General features: G+C 45.1%; 1 protein-coding gene across 2 annotated transcripts in view; it reads right to left on the bottom strand.

Moving 5' to 3' along the window:
- Positions 1 to 17504, bottom strand: part of LOC135385795 (uncharacterized) — a 43662-nt gene that overhangs the window by 12160 nt on the left and 13998 nt on the right. Inside the window, exons 3-14 of one of the 2 annotated variants that reach the window (XM_064615314.1) lie at positions 14984 to 15105; positions 14748 to 14831; positions 14632 to 14691; positions 14370 to 14516; positions 14050 to 14112; positions 13755 to 13957; positions 11671 to 11892; positions 11479 to 11591; positions 1391 to 1595; positions 1178 to 1276; positions 748 to 825; positions 583 to 686 (exon numbers count right to left, since the gene is read on the bottom strand). In XM_064615314.1, coding sequence (XP_064471384.1) covers positions 583 to 686; positions 748 to 825; positions 1178 to 1276; positions 1391 to 1595; positions 11479 to 11591; positions 11671 to 11892; positions 13755 to 13957; positions 14050 to 14112; positions 14370 to 14516; positions 14632 to 14691; positions 14748 to 14831; positions 14984 to 15105 — 1500 coding nt within the window. Of the gene's footprint in view, positions 1 to 582; positions 687 to 747; positions 826 to 1177; positions 1277 to 1390; positions 1596 to 11478; positions 11592 to 11670; positions 11893 to 13754; positions 13958 to 14049; positions 14113 to 14369; positions 14520 to 14631; positions 14692 to 14747; positions 14832 to 14983; positions 15106 to 17504 lie in introns of both variants that reach the window. The other variant, XM_064615313.1, reaches the window with a different exon arrangement.

Genomic DNA, 17504 nt, shown 5'->3' on the forward strand with positions numbered 1-17504 from the left:
TCTGCAGTGCGTAGGAGACTTCGCAGCACAGAATGGGTTCACTACAATAGGATCAACGAACCGCTACAATACCATCCATACCGTTACAGAAAGTACCCCTTGATATATGGCACCCTTCGCACGTGTTGGAGGGAAGCGAAAGCTCGCTTTAACTTCTATGTTAGGGTTCCGGGCTTTCGGAGTTTATTTTTGGCATATTCGGAGGGCAGTTTTTGATTTGGTTGAACTTGAACAGAGTCACCCTTCGTGGTCACAGTGGTTGGTAACCCGCGATGCCAGGTAATCTCGACACCAAATGAAACAATCCAACCCGTCATCAAAGCATGCCTTTTGTTGCTCAGTTCTCGGCTACTGGAACCCAGAAATGCGGAGTTTTTCGGATAAATCCGAATTGCTTAAAATTTTACCGACGTACGTTTTTTGTATTTTTTTCGGATACATCTGAAAACCCGGAACGGTATCCATAGTGCAGAGAGACCAATTTGATTTGCCTATAATTAACCCCGGAGGCATGTTCATGCCAGATGTGAACGTATCATCGAATGTATCATCTTCGAGTAACAAGGCGAATGCTACATGTACCGCTCGCCGATGACCGAGTCTTCCTTCCTTACTCTGTTGTCAAAGTAGGTCTTACGAACGGCCACGTACGAGCTCAAGCCTTCCCCTTCCACAACCATAGGTACCTGTGTGGATCAAGAGCGAGTCTTACAAAGGCTATGAACAGGAACAGTCCCTTCCACCTACGTTTTCGTGCTGAGCAAACACCTTAAACTTGTCTGATATCCACCGTGGGTAAAACGCGCGTATGTCGCTCTCGGACACCTGCGTGACAACAATGTACAGTATGTGAGTCGCGACGCTTTTCGCAAACGCCACCATTATATGCATGTGGCCGCCAGCTGAGCTGCTCCTGTCTGCTGCGGAAGAAACCATGCATAAGAACGACCATATCCCATGTCAGAAACACTGCACGCGTGGCGCGCGTTCACCATATGCAATCATTTCGTGTTACTAACCGCCGACATCCTACCTGTCGAGGCAGTGACCCATGAAGCCCTCGCAAGGTTCAGTTGAATAGGGTAGAAGTGGTGAGATCATACCACGATATATTCCACGTAATACCAGACCTACAAGCTCGCGACACGACAACTAGTGTTCAGCGAACGCAACTTACTCTTTTCTTAGCCTTCGATTTTGTCCAGTCGTCCATCCAGTGAGTAGCGTTAACCATATTAGTAATGACTTCTTTCGCTGCACCCGTAACGTTAGCGTGCTGTAAAAAGGGAAGCATCAGTCACTATTCTCAATTGATAGCATAGAACTGAACGAAGGGCACCGTTCACGTATTCTCCATTCATTCGTGCAAAGTACTATTAATGGGACGTACAATGAAGCTTTCCAGTCCTGGTTGGAAGGCATGGAAGATAGCGTAGAGAGACATGGCGGGTAATGCCTCAGTGACAACGTTCATGCAGATTTGCTTGCGAAGTGTGCCCCATCCTCTCAGCCTTGCTAAGCTCCGAAGCTGGGAAGGCAGGAACGGTGATGCGGCCACCAGTTCTCGAAAGCCCAAAAAATTGAGCACGACACGCCTACGTGATATAGTTCAATTAGTCTTACTAGATGACTGGCATAGATGAGGCAATAGGCTCAATATCCGCTTTCATCAATACTGAAGCCGTTGAAAGGTGCTTTCATATAGGGGTAAGGTGGGGCAAGATGAGACACGGGGTAAGATGAGATATATCTTGCTCGAATTTCTTGTTCTGTGTTTATCTTAGAATCGGCTACGTACGTTCTGATTTAAAGATCAGAAGCTCTAGACCTCTGAGAATGTGCCTATGTTTTTTTTCTTCCAAAAACACGAAAAATAAAAATTCCATATTCACAAGAGCAGCATTCAGGGACACCCCCTCTGAAACCCGGCTTGACCTGATAGCAGAGGACTACGCAAGGAAGCTAAGTTTACAGGGTGGTGCGTGAGTACGTGAGGAGGAACAGATCTGGGCAGGGAGAGGAGGACATATCTGAGGCGAACAATTCCCGTTTCGCGCCCAGACCTGATAGCAACACCGATAACACGCCCGGGAGCATTCGCGTAAGATAAAGAATAAGACGTGATGTATAACTCAGGGAACGAGCATGAGACTTTCCAGATATCGGGATATTGCCGGATGAAATTGGCAGGTTGGCGCCTGTGATAGCCTTCTGGACGACAAATTCACTAAATGCGAGTTCTAAGAGTGCAGCAAGGACAGCAGCTACGGTCCGCAGACGATACACAGACTACGTAATTTTATGATGATACCGTCAGTATCAAATTGGTATCAAGAGTTATTACGAGCTAAAACAGAGGAAACTGACAAATTGGTGCCAGTGAGTGCCACTTGGGCGACGATTTGGCAAAATGTCTGAAGTATATAGATTGGGCTGGTTGGTGTAAATCCACAAGCGACCAAAGAACAAACACGAAACAACAACAGAGCGACTTGTGTCTGATCTTGTCTCCTGTTTGTTCTTTGGTCGCTTGAAAATGAATGATTTGACCAAACGCTACACTTCGCGGGCTCTGGCAAGGGAACCAGGTATGGGTCGCGGACTCATAGCTATTGAGCATGGATACACAGACTACGTAATTAGGTGATGACATCTTCGATATCACGTTTATATCCAGAGTTATTACTAAATGAAATGGAAGATACGGACAGTTTGGCGTCTGCGAGTGCTGTGGCGATGCGAGTGGCAATAATTTGATCAAAAGCGACTTCTTTGGACCAGATATTTTGGAGCAGAACTAAATACCAGATTTGGAGATAACGCTAAACAAGTGCTACGCGCCCTCGAGTACATTATTTATTTCTCGCTTAAGATGAAGTAATGCTTAGATCAGGGCAATCAGGGCTCTCACACACGCGGGCCGCATGTGCATGGCTTGCAGTCAGCTATTCTGTGTCCCGAGGGCTCTTGACCACTAAATAGAATAAAGCTGCCCCCCCCCCCCACACACACACACACACGCGCGCACACCAATAATGAAGAATTCGGAATGAAACCAGGTTTTCAGGCATTGCTTTTACCCTTGCTCGATGTGTGCTGCTCCTGTCGACGTTAGGAAGGACATTCACATTCGAGCAGTTCTTGTGACTCATGAATGTCAGCTAGTAGTTATAGCGATTAGCGATCTGGTCTGAACGTGCATTTTGATAAACTACACTGTAAGTAATATGATAATTGAGAAGTTATAGTGGAGACAACTGCAGAGAATGACTTCATCTTAATTATTACACTAAGTTTATGGGCTTCCAGCATAGCAGCAGCCTCTCCGGATATCATGCACCAAAAACTGTAAACTGAGCACAGAGAGGCGCAGTGAAAAAAAAAGAAAAAAAAATACATGGAGTAGTTATGTTCGAGGGTCATTGTGTGAATATTTTTAATTATTTCTCTTTCCATGATTTCCTTTTCCTTTTTCACTTTGAAAATGCAAGCAAAATCAGCAATACAGTGTGTAAACCGACACTTTCAGTGCTCCTGAACGTTGGGATAATCGTTCGTGAAGAACTATGTACGAAGAACTTGCAACGCCTTTCAAAATTTCAATGTCTAATTTGGAAAAGAAGCTCATTTGTCTCTGCTGGTGTGTCAAGTGAAGTTTCTCATTGACGAATTGTATATGCGAATGCCTAATAACTATACCGCTCAGCTGTTTACGCTAAGGTACTTTGCTATAATTGCGGTCCTTTCCAGGGTGATTACCCCCACCCCCAAGGGAGGTGTACACTTCCCCTGAATTTTTCCAACCACTCCCCTGTAATTCATTAGATTTCCCTATACACCTTGGCCACCAATGCATATACGCATAGATATGTATCCATATAGATATACCACCCTATGGTTCTCTCCACTCGAAATCACGCAGACATCTTATCACGCCGGGTACCGCATCTTGGCTTCTATGCGCATTGATGATAGTGCCAGCCGCAACAACAATGACAAAGAAGAAATTGTCGTTCTTCTTCGCTGCTGATACGAGTTGCGCAACGGACCAAAGGCTGATACCTTCCGTTTGAATTCAGCGTGAGAGAGCCGCGACGGCAAGGAAAAAAAAACTTGCCAAGATACGGGGCACAAAAGTGAACTTGCACAGCAAATCGCCGGCAGTCCGAACATTTACACGGCAACAGACACCTAGGAGACATCATAGATGAAAATACATATCCGTTACAACAACAACAACAAATAGTTCATGACTATGGCCTGGGGTGGTTCACCGCTTGAGAGCATATCCGTTACGAAGCCGTTTGAATTTCGCTGTTCATGGTAATCAACCAATTTTTCTCGAAGTGCAGCACGAATAAACAAGTCCATGGTTTGCTTACACCTCGACCTGCAAGAAATGACCCACAGTGACCCTAGAAGTCTGCCCAGGACGCACACTTCCCCAGGGCGTCAGTCGTGACGCTGCCCATATACGTGAGGCCGACAACGGCAAGCCCTTTCACCATCACCACCACCACCACAGTATCCTTCTGAAACATTGCATCACTTGCCAACTTCTTTGAGAAAAGTAAAAAGTAACCTTTCTGCAACCCCGATGATGGCAGGGGCATCCAAGGAATACACAACAAAGAGTCACTGGTGTATTCTGCATAGCGAAGCCATTATCAACGACTTATACTAGGCCCTTGTACTGGGATTTTGACAGTGGTGACCGCAAAATTTGGAAGAGGCGCCGGCAGAGCCCTCTAAAACGGGCAAAACCCTTTGTATCATGCTGTCAAAGGCATATTCGAGACGGCTTATGCTATTGCCTTTCCCACTGGGATTGTAACGGAGGCGACCGCAAAATCCGTAAAAGACCGCAGCAGAGCCCTTTAGAACGGGCAAAACCTCTTTAATCATGGTTCCAAACAGATATTATCAACGGCTTATGATGCTCTTCTACAGGGATCGCAACAGAAGCGACCACCAAATGCGGAAAAGGCAGCAACAGATTCTTTTAAAACGTACGAAACCCCTTGTATCATGGTACCAAAGGCATATTAATGACGGCTTACCCTGTGCCTTTCTACCGGAATTGCGCAAGAGGAGACTGCATAATTTGGATACGGCGGCAGCAAGGCCTTATAAAACGGGCGAAGCTCCCTGTATCATGGAGCGAAAGAAAGGAAGTTACCAGTGTCTTGTGCAATCCTATTCTGCTGGAGTTATAACACAGGCGATAGCCAAATTCGGCAAACGTGGCAGCAGAGCCCTCTTAAACGAGCAAAACCCCTTGTGTCATGCTGTCACAGTCATATTATCAACAACTTATACTATGTCATTCTACCGAGATCATAACACAGGCGACCGCAAATATCGGGAAAAGGATGCAGCATAGCCCTTCAGAATGGGCGAGACCCCTTGTATCATGCTGCCGATGACATGTCATCAATGGCTTGTGCAATGCCGTTCTACGGGGATTATAACAGAGACTACCACAAAATACGGAAAATGCGGCAGCAGAGCCCTTTAAAACGGTCGATACCCCTTGTATCATAGTTCCAAAGTCATATAAGTATACGCAACGGGTTCTACTGGAATTATAACGGATGCGGCCGCAAACTCCATAAAAGGCTACAGCAGAGCCCTTTAAAACGGACAAAAACCCCTTTAATCATGGTGGCAGACATTTTACACACCTATAAAGACGCGACGGCTCATGTTATGCCCCTCTCCTGTGATTGCATCGGAAACCACCGCAAAATTTGGAAAAGGCGGCAGCAGGGCCCTTTACAATGACTCAAATGACTTGTATCATTGTGCCAAAAAGATACTATGAACGGCTTGTACTGGGATTGTAACAGAGGATACCGCAACGTTCGCCAGCAGATCGAGCCCTTTAAAACGTGCGAAGCCCCTTTAATCCTGGTGCCAGGCCGTACATGGAGAGGTCGCGTTTGAAGAAACGACACTCCCTAAGCAAAAAGCGTCCTATGCTAATTTTGTAATATGTATATGTCAAAGAAAGATCACGGTGTTTGAACCCCGTACCTTGTTCCCCTGTTGCACCCTGAAAGGTCGCCTTTGACAAAATCGCTTCCAAAACGGCACTCGAAATGTCCAAGTGGCGAATTTCGTCAATTTCGGGGCTTAATATCATTTGATATAAAAATAATATTAAAGATGTCCTAAGCTGATGTTGTAGTATGTATATATGAAAGTAAGATCACGGGGTTTGAACCCCGTATCTTGTTTCCCTGTTGCACACTGAGAGGTCGGGTTTGACAAAATCGCTTCCAAAACGGCACTCGAAATGGCCAAATGGCCAATTTCGTCAACTTCGGGGCTTAATATCATTTGACATAAAAATAATATTAGAGATGTCCTAAGCTAATTTTGTAATATGTATATGTGAAAGTAAGATCATGGGGTTTGAACCCCGTATCTTGTTCCCCTGTTGCACCCTGAGAGGTCGCGTTTGACAAAATCGCTTCCTAAACGGCACTCGAAATGGCCAAGTGGCCAATTTCGTCAACTTTGGGACTTAATATCATTTGATATAAAAATAATATTAAAGATGTCCTAAGCTAATTTCGTAATATGTATATGTGAAAGTAAGATCACGGGGTTTGAACCCCGTATCTTGTTCCCCTGTTGCACCCTGAGAGGTCGGGTTTCACAAAATCGCTTCCAAAACGGCACTCGAAATGGCAAATTGGCCAATTTCGTCAACTTCGAGGCTTAATATTATTTGATATAAAAATAATATTAAGGATGTCCTAAGCTGATTTTGTAATATGTATATGTGAACGTAAGATCACGGGGTTTGAACCCCGTATCTTGTTCCCCTGTTGCACCCTGAGAGGTCGGGTTTGACAAAATCGCTTCCAAAACGGCACTCGAAATGGCCAAATTGCCAATTTCGTCAACTTCGGGGCTTAATATCATTTGACATAAAAATAATATTAGAGATGTCCTAAGCTAATTTTGTAATATGTATATGTGAAAGTAAGATCATGGGGTTTGAACCCCGTATCTTGTTCCCCTGTTGCACCCTGAGAGGTCGCGTTTGACAAAATCGCTTCCTAAACGGCACTCGAAATGGCCAAGTGGCCAGTTTCGTCAACTTTGGGACTTAATATCATTTGATATAAAAATAATATTCAAGATGTCCTAAGCTAATTTCGTAATATGTATATGTGAAAGTAAGATCACGGGGTTTGAACCCTGTATCTTGTTCCCCTGTTGCACCCTGAGAGGTCGGGTTTGATAAAACGGCTTCCAAACCGGCACTCGAAATGGCCAAATGGCCAATTTCGTCAACTTCGGGGCTTAATATCATTTGATATAAAAATAATATTAGAGATGTCCTAAGCTAATTTTGTAATATGTATATGTGAAAGCAAGATCATGGGGTTTGAACCCCGTATCTTGTTCCCCTGTTGCACCCTGAGAGGTCGGGCTTGACAAAATCGCTTCCAAAACGGCACTCGAAATGGCCAAGTTGCGAATTTCGTCAACTTCGGGGCTTAATATCATTTGATATAAAAATAATATTAAAGATGTCCTAAGCTGATGTTGTAGTATGTATATATGAAAGTAAGATCACGGGGTTTGAACCCCGTATCTTGTTCCCCTGTTGCACCCTGAGAGGTCGGGTTTGACAAAATCGCTTCCAAAACGGCACTCGAAATGGCCAAATGGCCAATTTCGTCAACTTCGGGGCTTAATATCATTTGACATAAAAATAATATTAGAGATGTCCTAAGCTAATTTTGTAATATGTATATGTGAAAGTAAGATCATGGGGTTTGAACCCCGTATCTTGTTCCCCTGTTGCACCCTGAGAGGTCGCGTTTGACAAAATCGCTTCCTAAACGGCACTCGAAATGGCCAAGTGGCCAATTTCGTCAACTTTGGGACTTAATATCATTTGATATAAAAATAATATTAAAGATGTCCTAAGCTAATTTCGTAATATGTATATGTGAAAGTAAGATTACGGGGTTTGAACCCCGTATCTTGTTCCCCTGTTGCACCCTGAGAGGTCGGGTTTCACAAAATCGCTTCCAAAACGGCACTCGAAATGGCAAAGTGGCGAATTTCGTCAACTTCGGGGCTTAATATCATTGGATATAAAAATAATATTAAAGATGTCCTAAGCTGATTCTGTAGTATGTATATGTGAAAGTAAGATCACGAGGTTTGAACCCCGTATCTTGTTCCCCTGTTGCAAAGTGAGAGGTCGGGTTTGACAAAATGGCTTCCAAAACGGCACCCGAAATGGCCAAATGGCTAATTTCGTCAACTTCGGGGCTTAATATCATTCGATATAAAAATAAAATTAAATATGTCCTAAACTAATTTTGTAACATGTATACGTGAAAGTATGATCACGGGGTTTGAACCCCGTATCTTGTTCCCCTGTTGCACCCTGAGAGGTCGCGTTTGACAAAATCGCTTCCAAAACGGCACTGGAAATGGCCAATTTCGTCAACTTCGGGGCTTAATATCATTTGACATAAAAATAATATTAGAGATGTCTTAAGGTAATTTTGTAATATGTATATGTGAAAGTAAGATCATGGGGTTTGAACCCCGTATCTTGTTCCCCTGTTGCACCCTGAGAGGTCGCGTTTGACAAAATCGCTTCTTAAACGGCACTCGAAATGGCCAAGTGGCCAATTTCGTCAAATTTGGGACTTAATATCATTTGATATAAAAATAATATTAAAGATGTCCTACGCTAATTTCGTAATATGTATACGTGAAAGTAATATCACGCGGTTTGAACCCCGTATCTTGTTCCCCTGTTGCACCGTGAGAGGTCGGGTTTGACAAAATGGCTTCCAAAACGGCACTCGAAATGGCCAAATGGCTAATTTCGTCAACTTCGGGGCTTAATATCATACGATATAAAAATAATATTAAAGATGTCCTAAACTAATTTTGTAATATGTGTACGTGAAAGTATGACCACGGTGTTTAAACCCGTACGTTGTTCGCCTGTTGCACCCTGAGAGGTCGCGTTTGACAAAATCGTTTCCAAAGCGGCACTCGAAATGGCCAAGTGGCCAATTTCGTCAACTTCGGGGCTTAATATCATTTGATATAAAATTAATATTAAAGATGTCCTAAGCTGATATTATAATATATATACGTGAAAGTAAGATCACGGGGTTAGAATCCCTATCTTCCCCTGTTGCTCCCTGAGAGCTCGCGTTTGAAAAAATCGCTTCCAAAACGGCCAAATGGTGAATTTCATCAAGTTCGGGGCTTAATATCATTTGATATAACGATGATAATAAAGATATCCTAAGCTGATTATGTAATGTATTGTGTATGTATATGTGAAAGTACGATCACGGGGTTTGAACCCCGTACCTTGTTCTCCTGTTGCACCCTGAAAGGTCGCGTATGACAAAATCACTTCCAAAACGGCAATCGATATGGACAGTTTTATCAAGTTGTATAGTTTAATATAAAATCGATATAAAATACAAAACGGTATCATTTGTATATTACTCACTGAAAATAAAGTTGTCTGTTCTGTCAGCCACTTCGAGTTCTGGAAAAAATGACCGTTCTCGTTTCGAACTCCTTCAGACCGGCCGTACAGTCTCAGCGCATGCGTATTACGATAATACTGGGACTTAGTCCGTCGAGCGCCTAGGAGGGGAACCCTGTCTGAGTCGCAACTTTGAAGGCCCTGGGTGCATCAGGATTAACACTCACACATCGTGCCGTGGTTGGTATGTGGCCTGGAGGACGTACTGAACGAAAATAGGCGATGACATTTGCAGAATTTGACTGCCTTTGTCGAAAAATCGTAGTCTAAACATGGGCGATGTGCAAAAATCGACGGAATCCCCATAGGCGCAATGCATTAAAATTCATTTGGCCAGGGTGCACTAGGCTTATATTCTGCTGGTGCCTTTCATGTCTCCAGGGGTTCCTTACATGGTGTTCTTCTCTACTAGGCGATGACATCTTAAAAATTTTATTCTGTTTTGCTGTTAATTGGCATAAACGCTGTCTCCCATTGAATTAACATCCTGTAAGGCAGCTTCCCGCATAGCGGCTGAGTATAGTGACGGAGTGCGCCGGCGGGGGGGTGACCGCGAATTTTGGGATTGATTGCAAATTTCTGTCTCATCTTCCCCATACCGTTACGTGAAGAAGACCCTCCTGAATGCAGTCACTGTGGGGAACTTCTCTCAACCCTCCATATACTCATTGTATGCCCAGCATATCAGCATCTTCGTGAAATACACTTTGTTTTCTATAGAAACTTCTTACCGCTCCACCCGGCGCTTTTGCTGGGCGATGAAAGTTTCGTACCTTTTGAAAAGATCTACATGTTTTTTTTAGAGATAGTGGGTTTTTAAAGGATCTGTGATTTTAATTACTAACCCAGCACTTAGCACTGTTTTAGTAAACACCCAAATTTTACGTACATAAAACTTACATTGTCTTGGCGCATTATGGCCTTCGTTGCTTATGCGCCATGAAAACCCGAATCATCATCATCATCATCATCATCTTGCCCCCCACCTTCCCCTAGTAGGGACTTTCATCCCATCAGCTGAGCTGCACGCAATCTATAAGACTGCGGACCGTAGTAGAACTACACCTAGTCACCGTACGGAAATACGGAGAGGTTGATTGGCCTACCTAGGATGCAACGTACCTACACACCACGCAGAACCGCGCTGTCCGTAGAAGCATCCTACTAAACCTTTTTCACCCGGCCACTGAATTGCTTTTGCACTATCACTGGCTTAAGGCGATACAGTACATGTTTCCGCGTAACCCGAAAAATGTGCTGTCACCGAACTGTACTGTGTGCGCTGTCATGAAGGACTTGGGGCACTACTGCGTTGCCCAATTCACCGCCTGCTAGGTCCGTACGTCACCTCTTTGCTATAGGTCACACGTATTCGACTGGACGACGGACGTTTCAGAGTCGAACAGGTGTCGGGATGCTAATGACCATTGCAACATATGCACAATCACTGCATGATCATGTGTAATATCCCATCTTGCAAGAGCGACAAGCCCCATCTATAAATATTCCGACTTTTTTTCATTGTTCCTAAAACTTTTGCAACCAAACACCACCAATAAAGGTTCGGACTTAAACATCCTGTTCGCGAATTCCTCGAATCTAACTAGCAAAATTTAATACTGGCAACCCCCTTTAAAACGTCCGCTCGAAGGCTCGAGGTACAGATATCTCTTGCTTAACGTCCATGTCGGCTTTACACGTGAAGCTGAAGCTGATTGTCGGTAAGGTGTGCTGACAGAGTTCTCGTCGACGAACCAAGGCATCGTAAACGTAGACAAGGACACACATTCACGCTTCCTACCCCCCCCCCCCCCCTATCTACTCTACATATTTTCACATACTCTCACGTTCACATAAACACGCAAGTTTATGTATGCACTCTTGCATCATAAACTCTACAAGTCGATGCTTGGTTTAGTACTTACGGCGGAGTTTTGCTGACGAGTGCAATGAGTTCTTCCACAAATTCCGGAGATTTAACGAGCAGCTCAGTGGTCGACTTGATAGCAGTCGTGTTTTCAAATGCTATCTTCAAGAACTGCACATGAATTGAGTGGTTGGGCGGGTTGCTCCTCACAGGATGCCCTCCAATTAAAAAAAAGCTTTGGAAGACCTACCTCTGTTAGCTGGGACAGCGCACCAACCGTTGTAATGGTTGGTGCTGGATGAGTGCGTGTTATGAGCGCCAGTTGGTGTTCGAAGTTTGTCACCTCTGCAGCGTAAAACGGGTCCGCAATGTGTTCCTTAAAGGGGGATAGCGCTTCCTTTACGGCAAGAGTGTATCGTTCGATGGAGTCGTTCGTCGGTTTTGGCTCAAGTAGTAGCTTCGATTCTCCAACCTGAGGACCGAGTGCATTGACAGTCAAGATGAAAAGAGCTCCCATTGTGAAGGCCTTAGGAGGGCGAATTTTAAAGTATTTAGCAAGTATTAAATTGTGCTCGTTTCCGCCCTTGATCGATTTGGTGACGACATCACTGTTGTACTGCACCACGCCTACAGCGATAGGGCACTGAACAAGAGGACTATACAGGGTGCGTCACATAAGACTGACCAGAATTTTATTCGCTGTCAGCGTTTCTCAACTGACATCAAGCTGTTCCTCAAAGCATGGGGCACACCCCTTCCTAGCCGATACCGTTATTTGTTTTGTTAGAACCTGGTAGAACATACACACTTGTCGAGCAGCGGAATCAGTGATTTTATTTTTGTTATCTGCTCGTTTTTTGGAAGTTATGAATAGGTAGTTTTATTGCGTGACATTTATCAGATGAAATCACCAACTGTGTCTTGGCGGGGGGGTTGAGCAGATCAAACCAGATAATGGGAACAAAATATCAAAGGCGGCGTCTTGGTCATAACGTAGGCTGAGAAACGGCATCATTATTCCCCCTCACACTCACTCCTGGGGACAAAACGGGGCGTTCCGTGCTTTGAGGAACAGCCTGATGTTAGTTGAGAAAGGGTGACACAGAGATGTGGAGAGGAGAAAGTGTTCGCAAAACCCGCGCAGCGGTCCGATATTTTACACTGTCGCATATTTTTTACTAGAGCACAGAAATGCGCTGATGTTTCGATTCTTGCGGGGTAGTCTCCTCAGGGTTGTGCTCTACAACTTTGCAATGACGCTGTCTAATAATTTTCACTAATTATGAAGATTAATTATGAAAGTTAATTAATGGCTTCGCTAATTAGTCATACACCACCACCTTGGGTTCCATCGGGAATAGATATATTCAACAACTTTTGCGAAAGAAAAATAAATCGCGAATTGAATAAAGTTCTGGTCAGTCTTACACTCTTAAAAATGAACTTCACCGCAGAGCACGCTCCTAGCCAACCATCATCTCGAATGATATCGTTATCTGCCCTGATTTGTTGAAAAAGGGAGGCGGACGCCTTTTTTGTGACAATTATGAACAGCATAAGTGTCACAAAAAGGCGTACACCTCCCGTTTTCAACAAATCAAAACAGATAACGATATCATTCGAGATGATGGTTGGCTAGGAGCGTGCTATGCGGTGAAGTTCATTTTTAAGAGTGTACGTGACGCAGCCTGTATAAGGACGGGCACTGACTTAGTCTCTTCATTCATTTGCTCATTACTGCAGAGCTTTCCATCCACAAACCGAATTGTGAGGATATTACACTAGTCCTCTTTTAGCGATTGTACAAGCCCATTGCACTGTAATGGAACAGCTTCTCGTTATTCGAAATCTACTGCTAATCTATTTTGAATTGCAATCCCTCGTCCTCAAACGAGAACAATGCTTGTCATCTAAATATTCACCTAGCTTTGAAGCATTCTGACATTGTTGCACATGGTTAAACACCAGCAGCTTTCATGCGTTGTTCAGAGAGGGAGCCTTCACAGCGGTTTACTTAGGGTGCTTGAATACTAGCTCCCTCTGTGTAGGGTGGAGTCACCCTTTACAGAATCGAGTGCCGCAAAACCGCCATGTTGACGCCCACCCTTACCATGCATGAATGATGTGTGTCGGTTTCACCCACTTTTTCAAATCACCTCTGCTATGTATTTACTCAACTCCAAAATGTAGTGTGTAGCTTAGCGTATAGCTACGCTCTTGTGAGCGCATCGCGAGCTGTGCGTGGGCGTCAAGATGACGGAAATTAGTAGCAGATGCGGTTGTCTTCACCTTATGGAGAGGGAGCTAGTATTCAGGCACCCTAGGTTTACTTACGCTAATAATCCACTCCTGCCGACGGAACGGATGGTGCTCCGTGCTAAGAGACAAAAGCGCGGGCTCGTTAAATATGCGCACAAGGCGGGCCGCTGCTTTCCACACTTGAGCTTTAGGCTGAGCAGCGCTAAAGGGCCATCCAGATAGACCAGTTTGCTCTTGCAGGTCAGCCAGAGGATCCCAGCCGTGCTGGTCGATGTTTTCTGCGATAATGATTGGGCATGAATAGGCCAATGCTTCTACTCGGTATGCACTAAAAAAGCATAGGGCATCGTGACAGAAGCCACCGACTCACTTTTGTCCAAGCATTCTTTGTAAAGCATCCTCGCTGTGATAAGCTCCGGGTAGTTCGCGTTCGCTGTAAAGTACAAAAACTACAGATGTACAGTTCTGGGCAAAAGTTCACGGAACACGGGAGCAACGTTATCCTCTCCATCGTCGACACACCCCGGGGCGAACTGACGTGAGCACGTGCTCCCGTTCAAGGGTGTGAAACCCCTGGAAGCTTTCTGGTGGCTTTAATTAAAATAACCCAGGAGCTTCAAATAACGCTGCCTCGTTCCGTAATCTTTTGTCTAGGACTGTAGATATTGAAGTGTATTCATAAAGACATACATTTAATAACCCTAAGAAGACCATCTTCAAGCGCTTGCTGCGCGCTCTTGGACGCCAATGTGCTGTGCTGCCCGCAGATGTATCCGTAGAAATCTTTGCACGGAGCTAAGGAGCCGTTCCGCCTTAAGGATTTGACGAAAGCCGCTCCTACTATTTGAATAGGAATTCAACAGGTCAGTAGTGTAGCAATCGATTGCTTGTACATTAGAGTGTGAGGTCACTCATTCGAATAAGATTACGCTTTTCACGTTTGTCTCTTTACCTGAAGCTAAGCATTTCGCATCTTTACATGCTGTATGCGGAGCGTGATACAAATCATTGCCTGGGTAAAAGAAAAGAAAATCGTAAGGTGCACAGGTAAGTCAAGTGATGGCCTACCTCCTCGGTATAACCGCTGGACCTCACGCCTATTCGGTGCAAGTCTTGTGATATTGAATGGACTGCGATGATCCCATCCAAAGGCTGTGGGGAAAGGAGCGCGTTAGATAGCACAGAGCCAGCACAATATTGAGAGGAAGGCAAAAGTGCCCCTAAAAGTAATGCGCGTCTGTGCACGGAGTTACGTGAGCCAGTGTGTGCCTTTTAGATGTGGAGTACATGTTTGCATCGCTTACCGTTATTTCCGTGAACTTTCGTGCCAGTTAAGGTTATCAATAGAGCCAGGGCGGCAACGGAAACCACTACCACAACGGAGTAGGCCAGCAGCTCCTTATCAGCAAGACGGTTTTTCTTCTTTCTGAAACACAAAGCACCAGCTGATTGAAGTCAATTCAAGCGGTCAGTTGGCAATGATATCGTAAACGCTGTTCGGATAGGCGATCATGTCCTGAAAAAATAAATAAATAAATAAAAAGTAATAATTCAGGGAGCCCGCGCGTGAGGGGTATTCTACGCCCGAGAGGGGGGGCACCTTATACCGCAAGAAGGTGACCATATCGACGAACACGACGGTGGAGACTTGTGCTACTCTTTTTTGCTTTAGAAATTTCGCTATCAGATTCACGTCGCTGAAATATCTGAATGGAATAAATGCGCACGTATTTAGAAATTTAGAAAATTTACCGCTTGAAAATATGCTGTATTCTGTTCTTGTCTGAACAGCTATAGCATCACATTTCTTGCAGCATGCGCGAAGGGAAACAGTTAAAGGAGATCGGCAGTGCTGTTTGTCTGCGCCACAAATTCCTTACAATAGGGAGACCTTCAATGTTGTACAGGACACCTACCTCAAATGAGTTCTAGCTTGCCCATATCAGGGGTATTCATGATATTTGTGCTGCCTCTACAGGCTTGTCTTAGTTATTTGAGTATATTTGGTAGCGCCCCCTGTCGCAGTTTTCTTCGTTTTCATTTTGGAACTGTGGCTGTTGTGCTGATCCATGTAGCGGAGCCGACGTGGCTGCCGTCCCGCTTAGGAAGACTGTCTTTTTACCGTACTATCGGATGTATGGTTTAGCCTTTTGATTAAATGTGTGCAACTAACCAACGTCCTCATTGAGATCAGAATAGTAAAAAGACACTTCGCTCTGACGGCTGCTCTCCGTACGCAAGGCTTCGGGACCATCATGGAAGCACAGCACTAGCAACGAGGCTGCGGGTGACGCTTCCAGTGTTGGAGCACCTCAAGCTACTCGACCAAAACGCAAGGTGACTTTGTCGCTAAAGGCATTGGAAAGGTTCGAGTCTGATAAAGAATTCGAAGTCAAGTTAGACAGGGCATGGGAGGAAACGGAAGTGTGCCTGTTGAACATTTCAACTAGTGCTTCTGCCGAGGTCATACAACGGACGCTGGATCAGTTAAGAGCCAGCTTCAAGGGGTATCAACTTCTCTCAGAAAAGTATTTTACCTTCCTCACACGGATCGACACCGAGGTGAGCCTCCGAGTACGAGATGTACAAAAGGCTATTGATCAAGAACGCGACACTTTGGTGCAGAGGACAGTTATAGAAGCAAAGCAGCGTTTGGAGAGCCTTGTGGAAACAGCTTCGCTTCGTTCTAATTATTCCGGACATTCCACGTTTTCAAGACGTTCCATGAGATCTGCGCGGTCCAACATTTCTTCTGTGAGTGCGTCAGCAGCGAGAGCGACGGCCGATGCTGAAGCTGCCAAGGCCCGCTCTCCTTACAGTAGGAAGGAGGCAGAAATGAAACTTGAAAGAGCTCGTATGGTGGAGGAAGAACAGATGGCAGCTGCTGCCGCCAGGCGCAAGAGAGTGGAATGGGAGGCCAATTACTTCAGGAAAAATGGATCACGCAACGGTCAAGATACAAAGAAGAAAAGAGGGTAACATTCCCTCCATTCTCCTTTGCAAAGTTCATTCGGGACATTCGGGACCAAAAACGACACAAGCTTTCATTTCGGTTCATCCACGTCTTTCAATACTACTCGGCTGAGAGACGACAGAACCCCACCTAGGAATGCCAGTAACAGGACATAAGTCGCTGTCAAGAAAACAGATATTCTGTCAAAGGCATCCGATCCTGGCCCTACGGCATCTAGAGGCAAGACTGTCAAAGATGCAAGCAAAGAATGCCCTCTGCATCGGAAGCCACATCCACTGAACAAATGCCGTGGCTTCCAAACCAAGCCTCTGACGGAACGGAAGGCTTTGCTCAAGGAGTTCGGGATCTGCTTTAGGTGCTGCTCGTCGTCAGACCACTTCTCCAGAGACTGTGCGCAAGTCATAAAATGCGCGGTGTGTGGCAATGAAGGACATGCATCTGCCCTCCAGCCAGGTCCTGTCCACCAAGACACCAGCACATCCGCAGGTGATGTCCAGCACGGCGGGGAGGATGACGTTCATTCTTTGTCAACTAAAGTGATGTCTAAATGAACAAGTGTGTGCGGAAGCAACACTTGGGGTAGATCTTGCTCGAAGATATGTCTAGTCAGAGTGCACCCAAAGGCTAAGCCGGACCTATCATTCAAGATGTACGCTGTATTGGACGATCAGAGCAGCCGGTCGCTTGCCAGGCCAGCCTTTTTCGATGTGTTCGGCGTGCAGGGATATGAATCCCCCTACACACCCAAAACATGCGCTGGGACAGTTGAGTCATCGGGAAGACGAGCAAGTGGATATGTGGTAGAGTCCATCGATACACGTGTACGAGTTCCACTACCCACACTCATCGAA

The sequence above is a fragment of the Ornithodoros turicata genome, chromosome 2 (assembly GCF_037126465.1).
Source record: "Ornithodoros turicata isolate Travis chromosome 2, ASM3712646v1, whole genome shotgun sequence".
Taxonomy (NCBI): Eukaryota; Metazoa; Arthropoda; class Arachnida; order Ixodida; family Argasidae; genus Ornithodoros; species Ornithodoros turicata.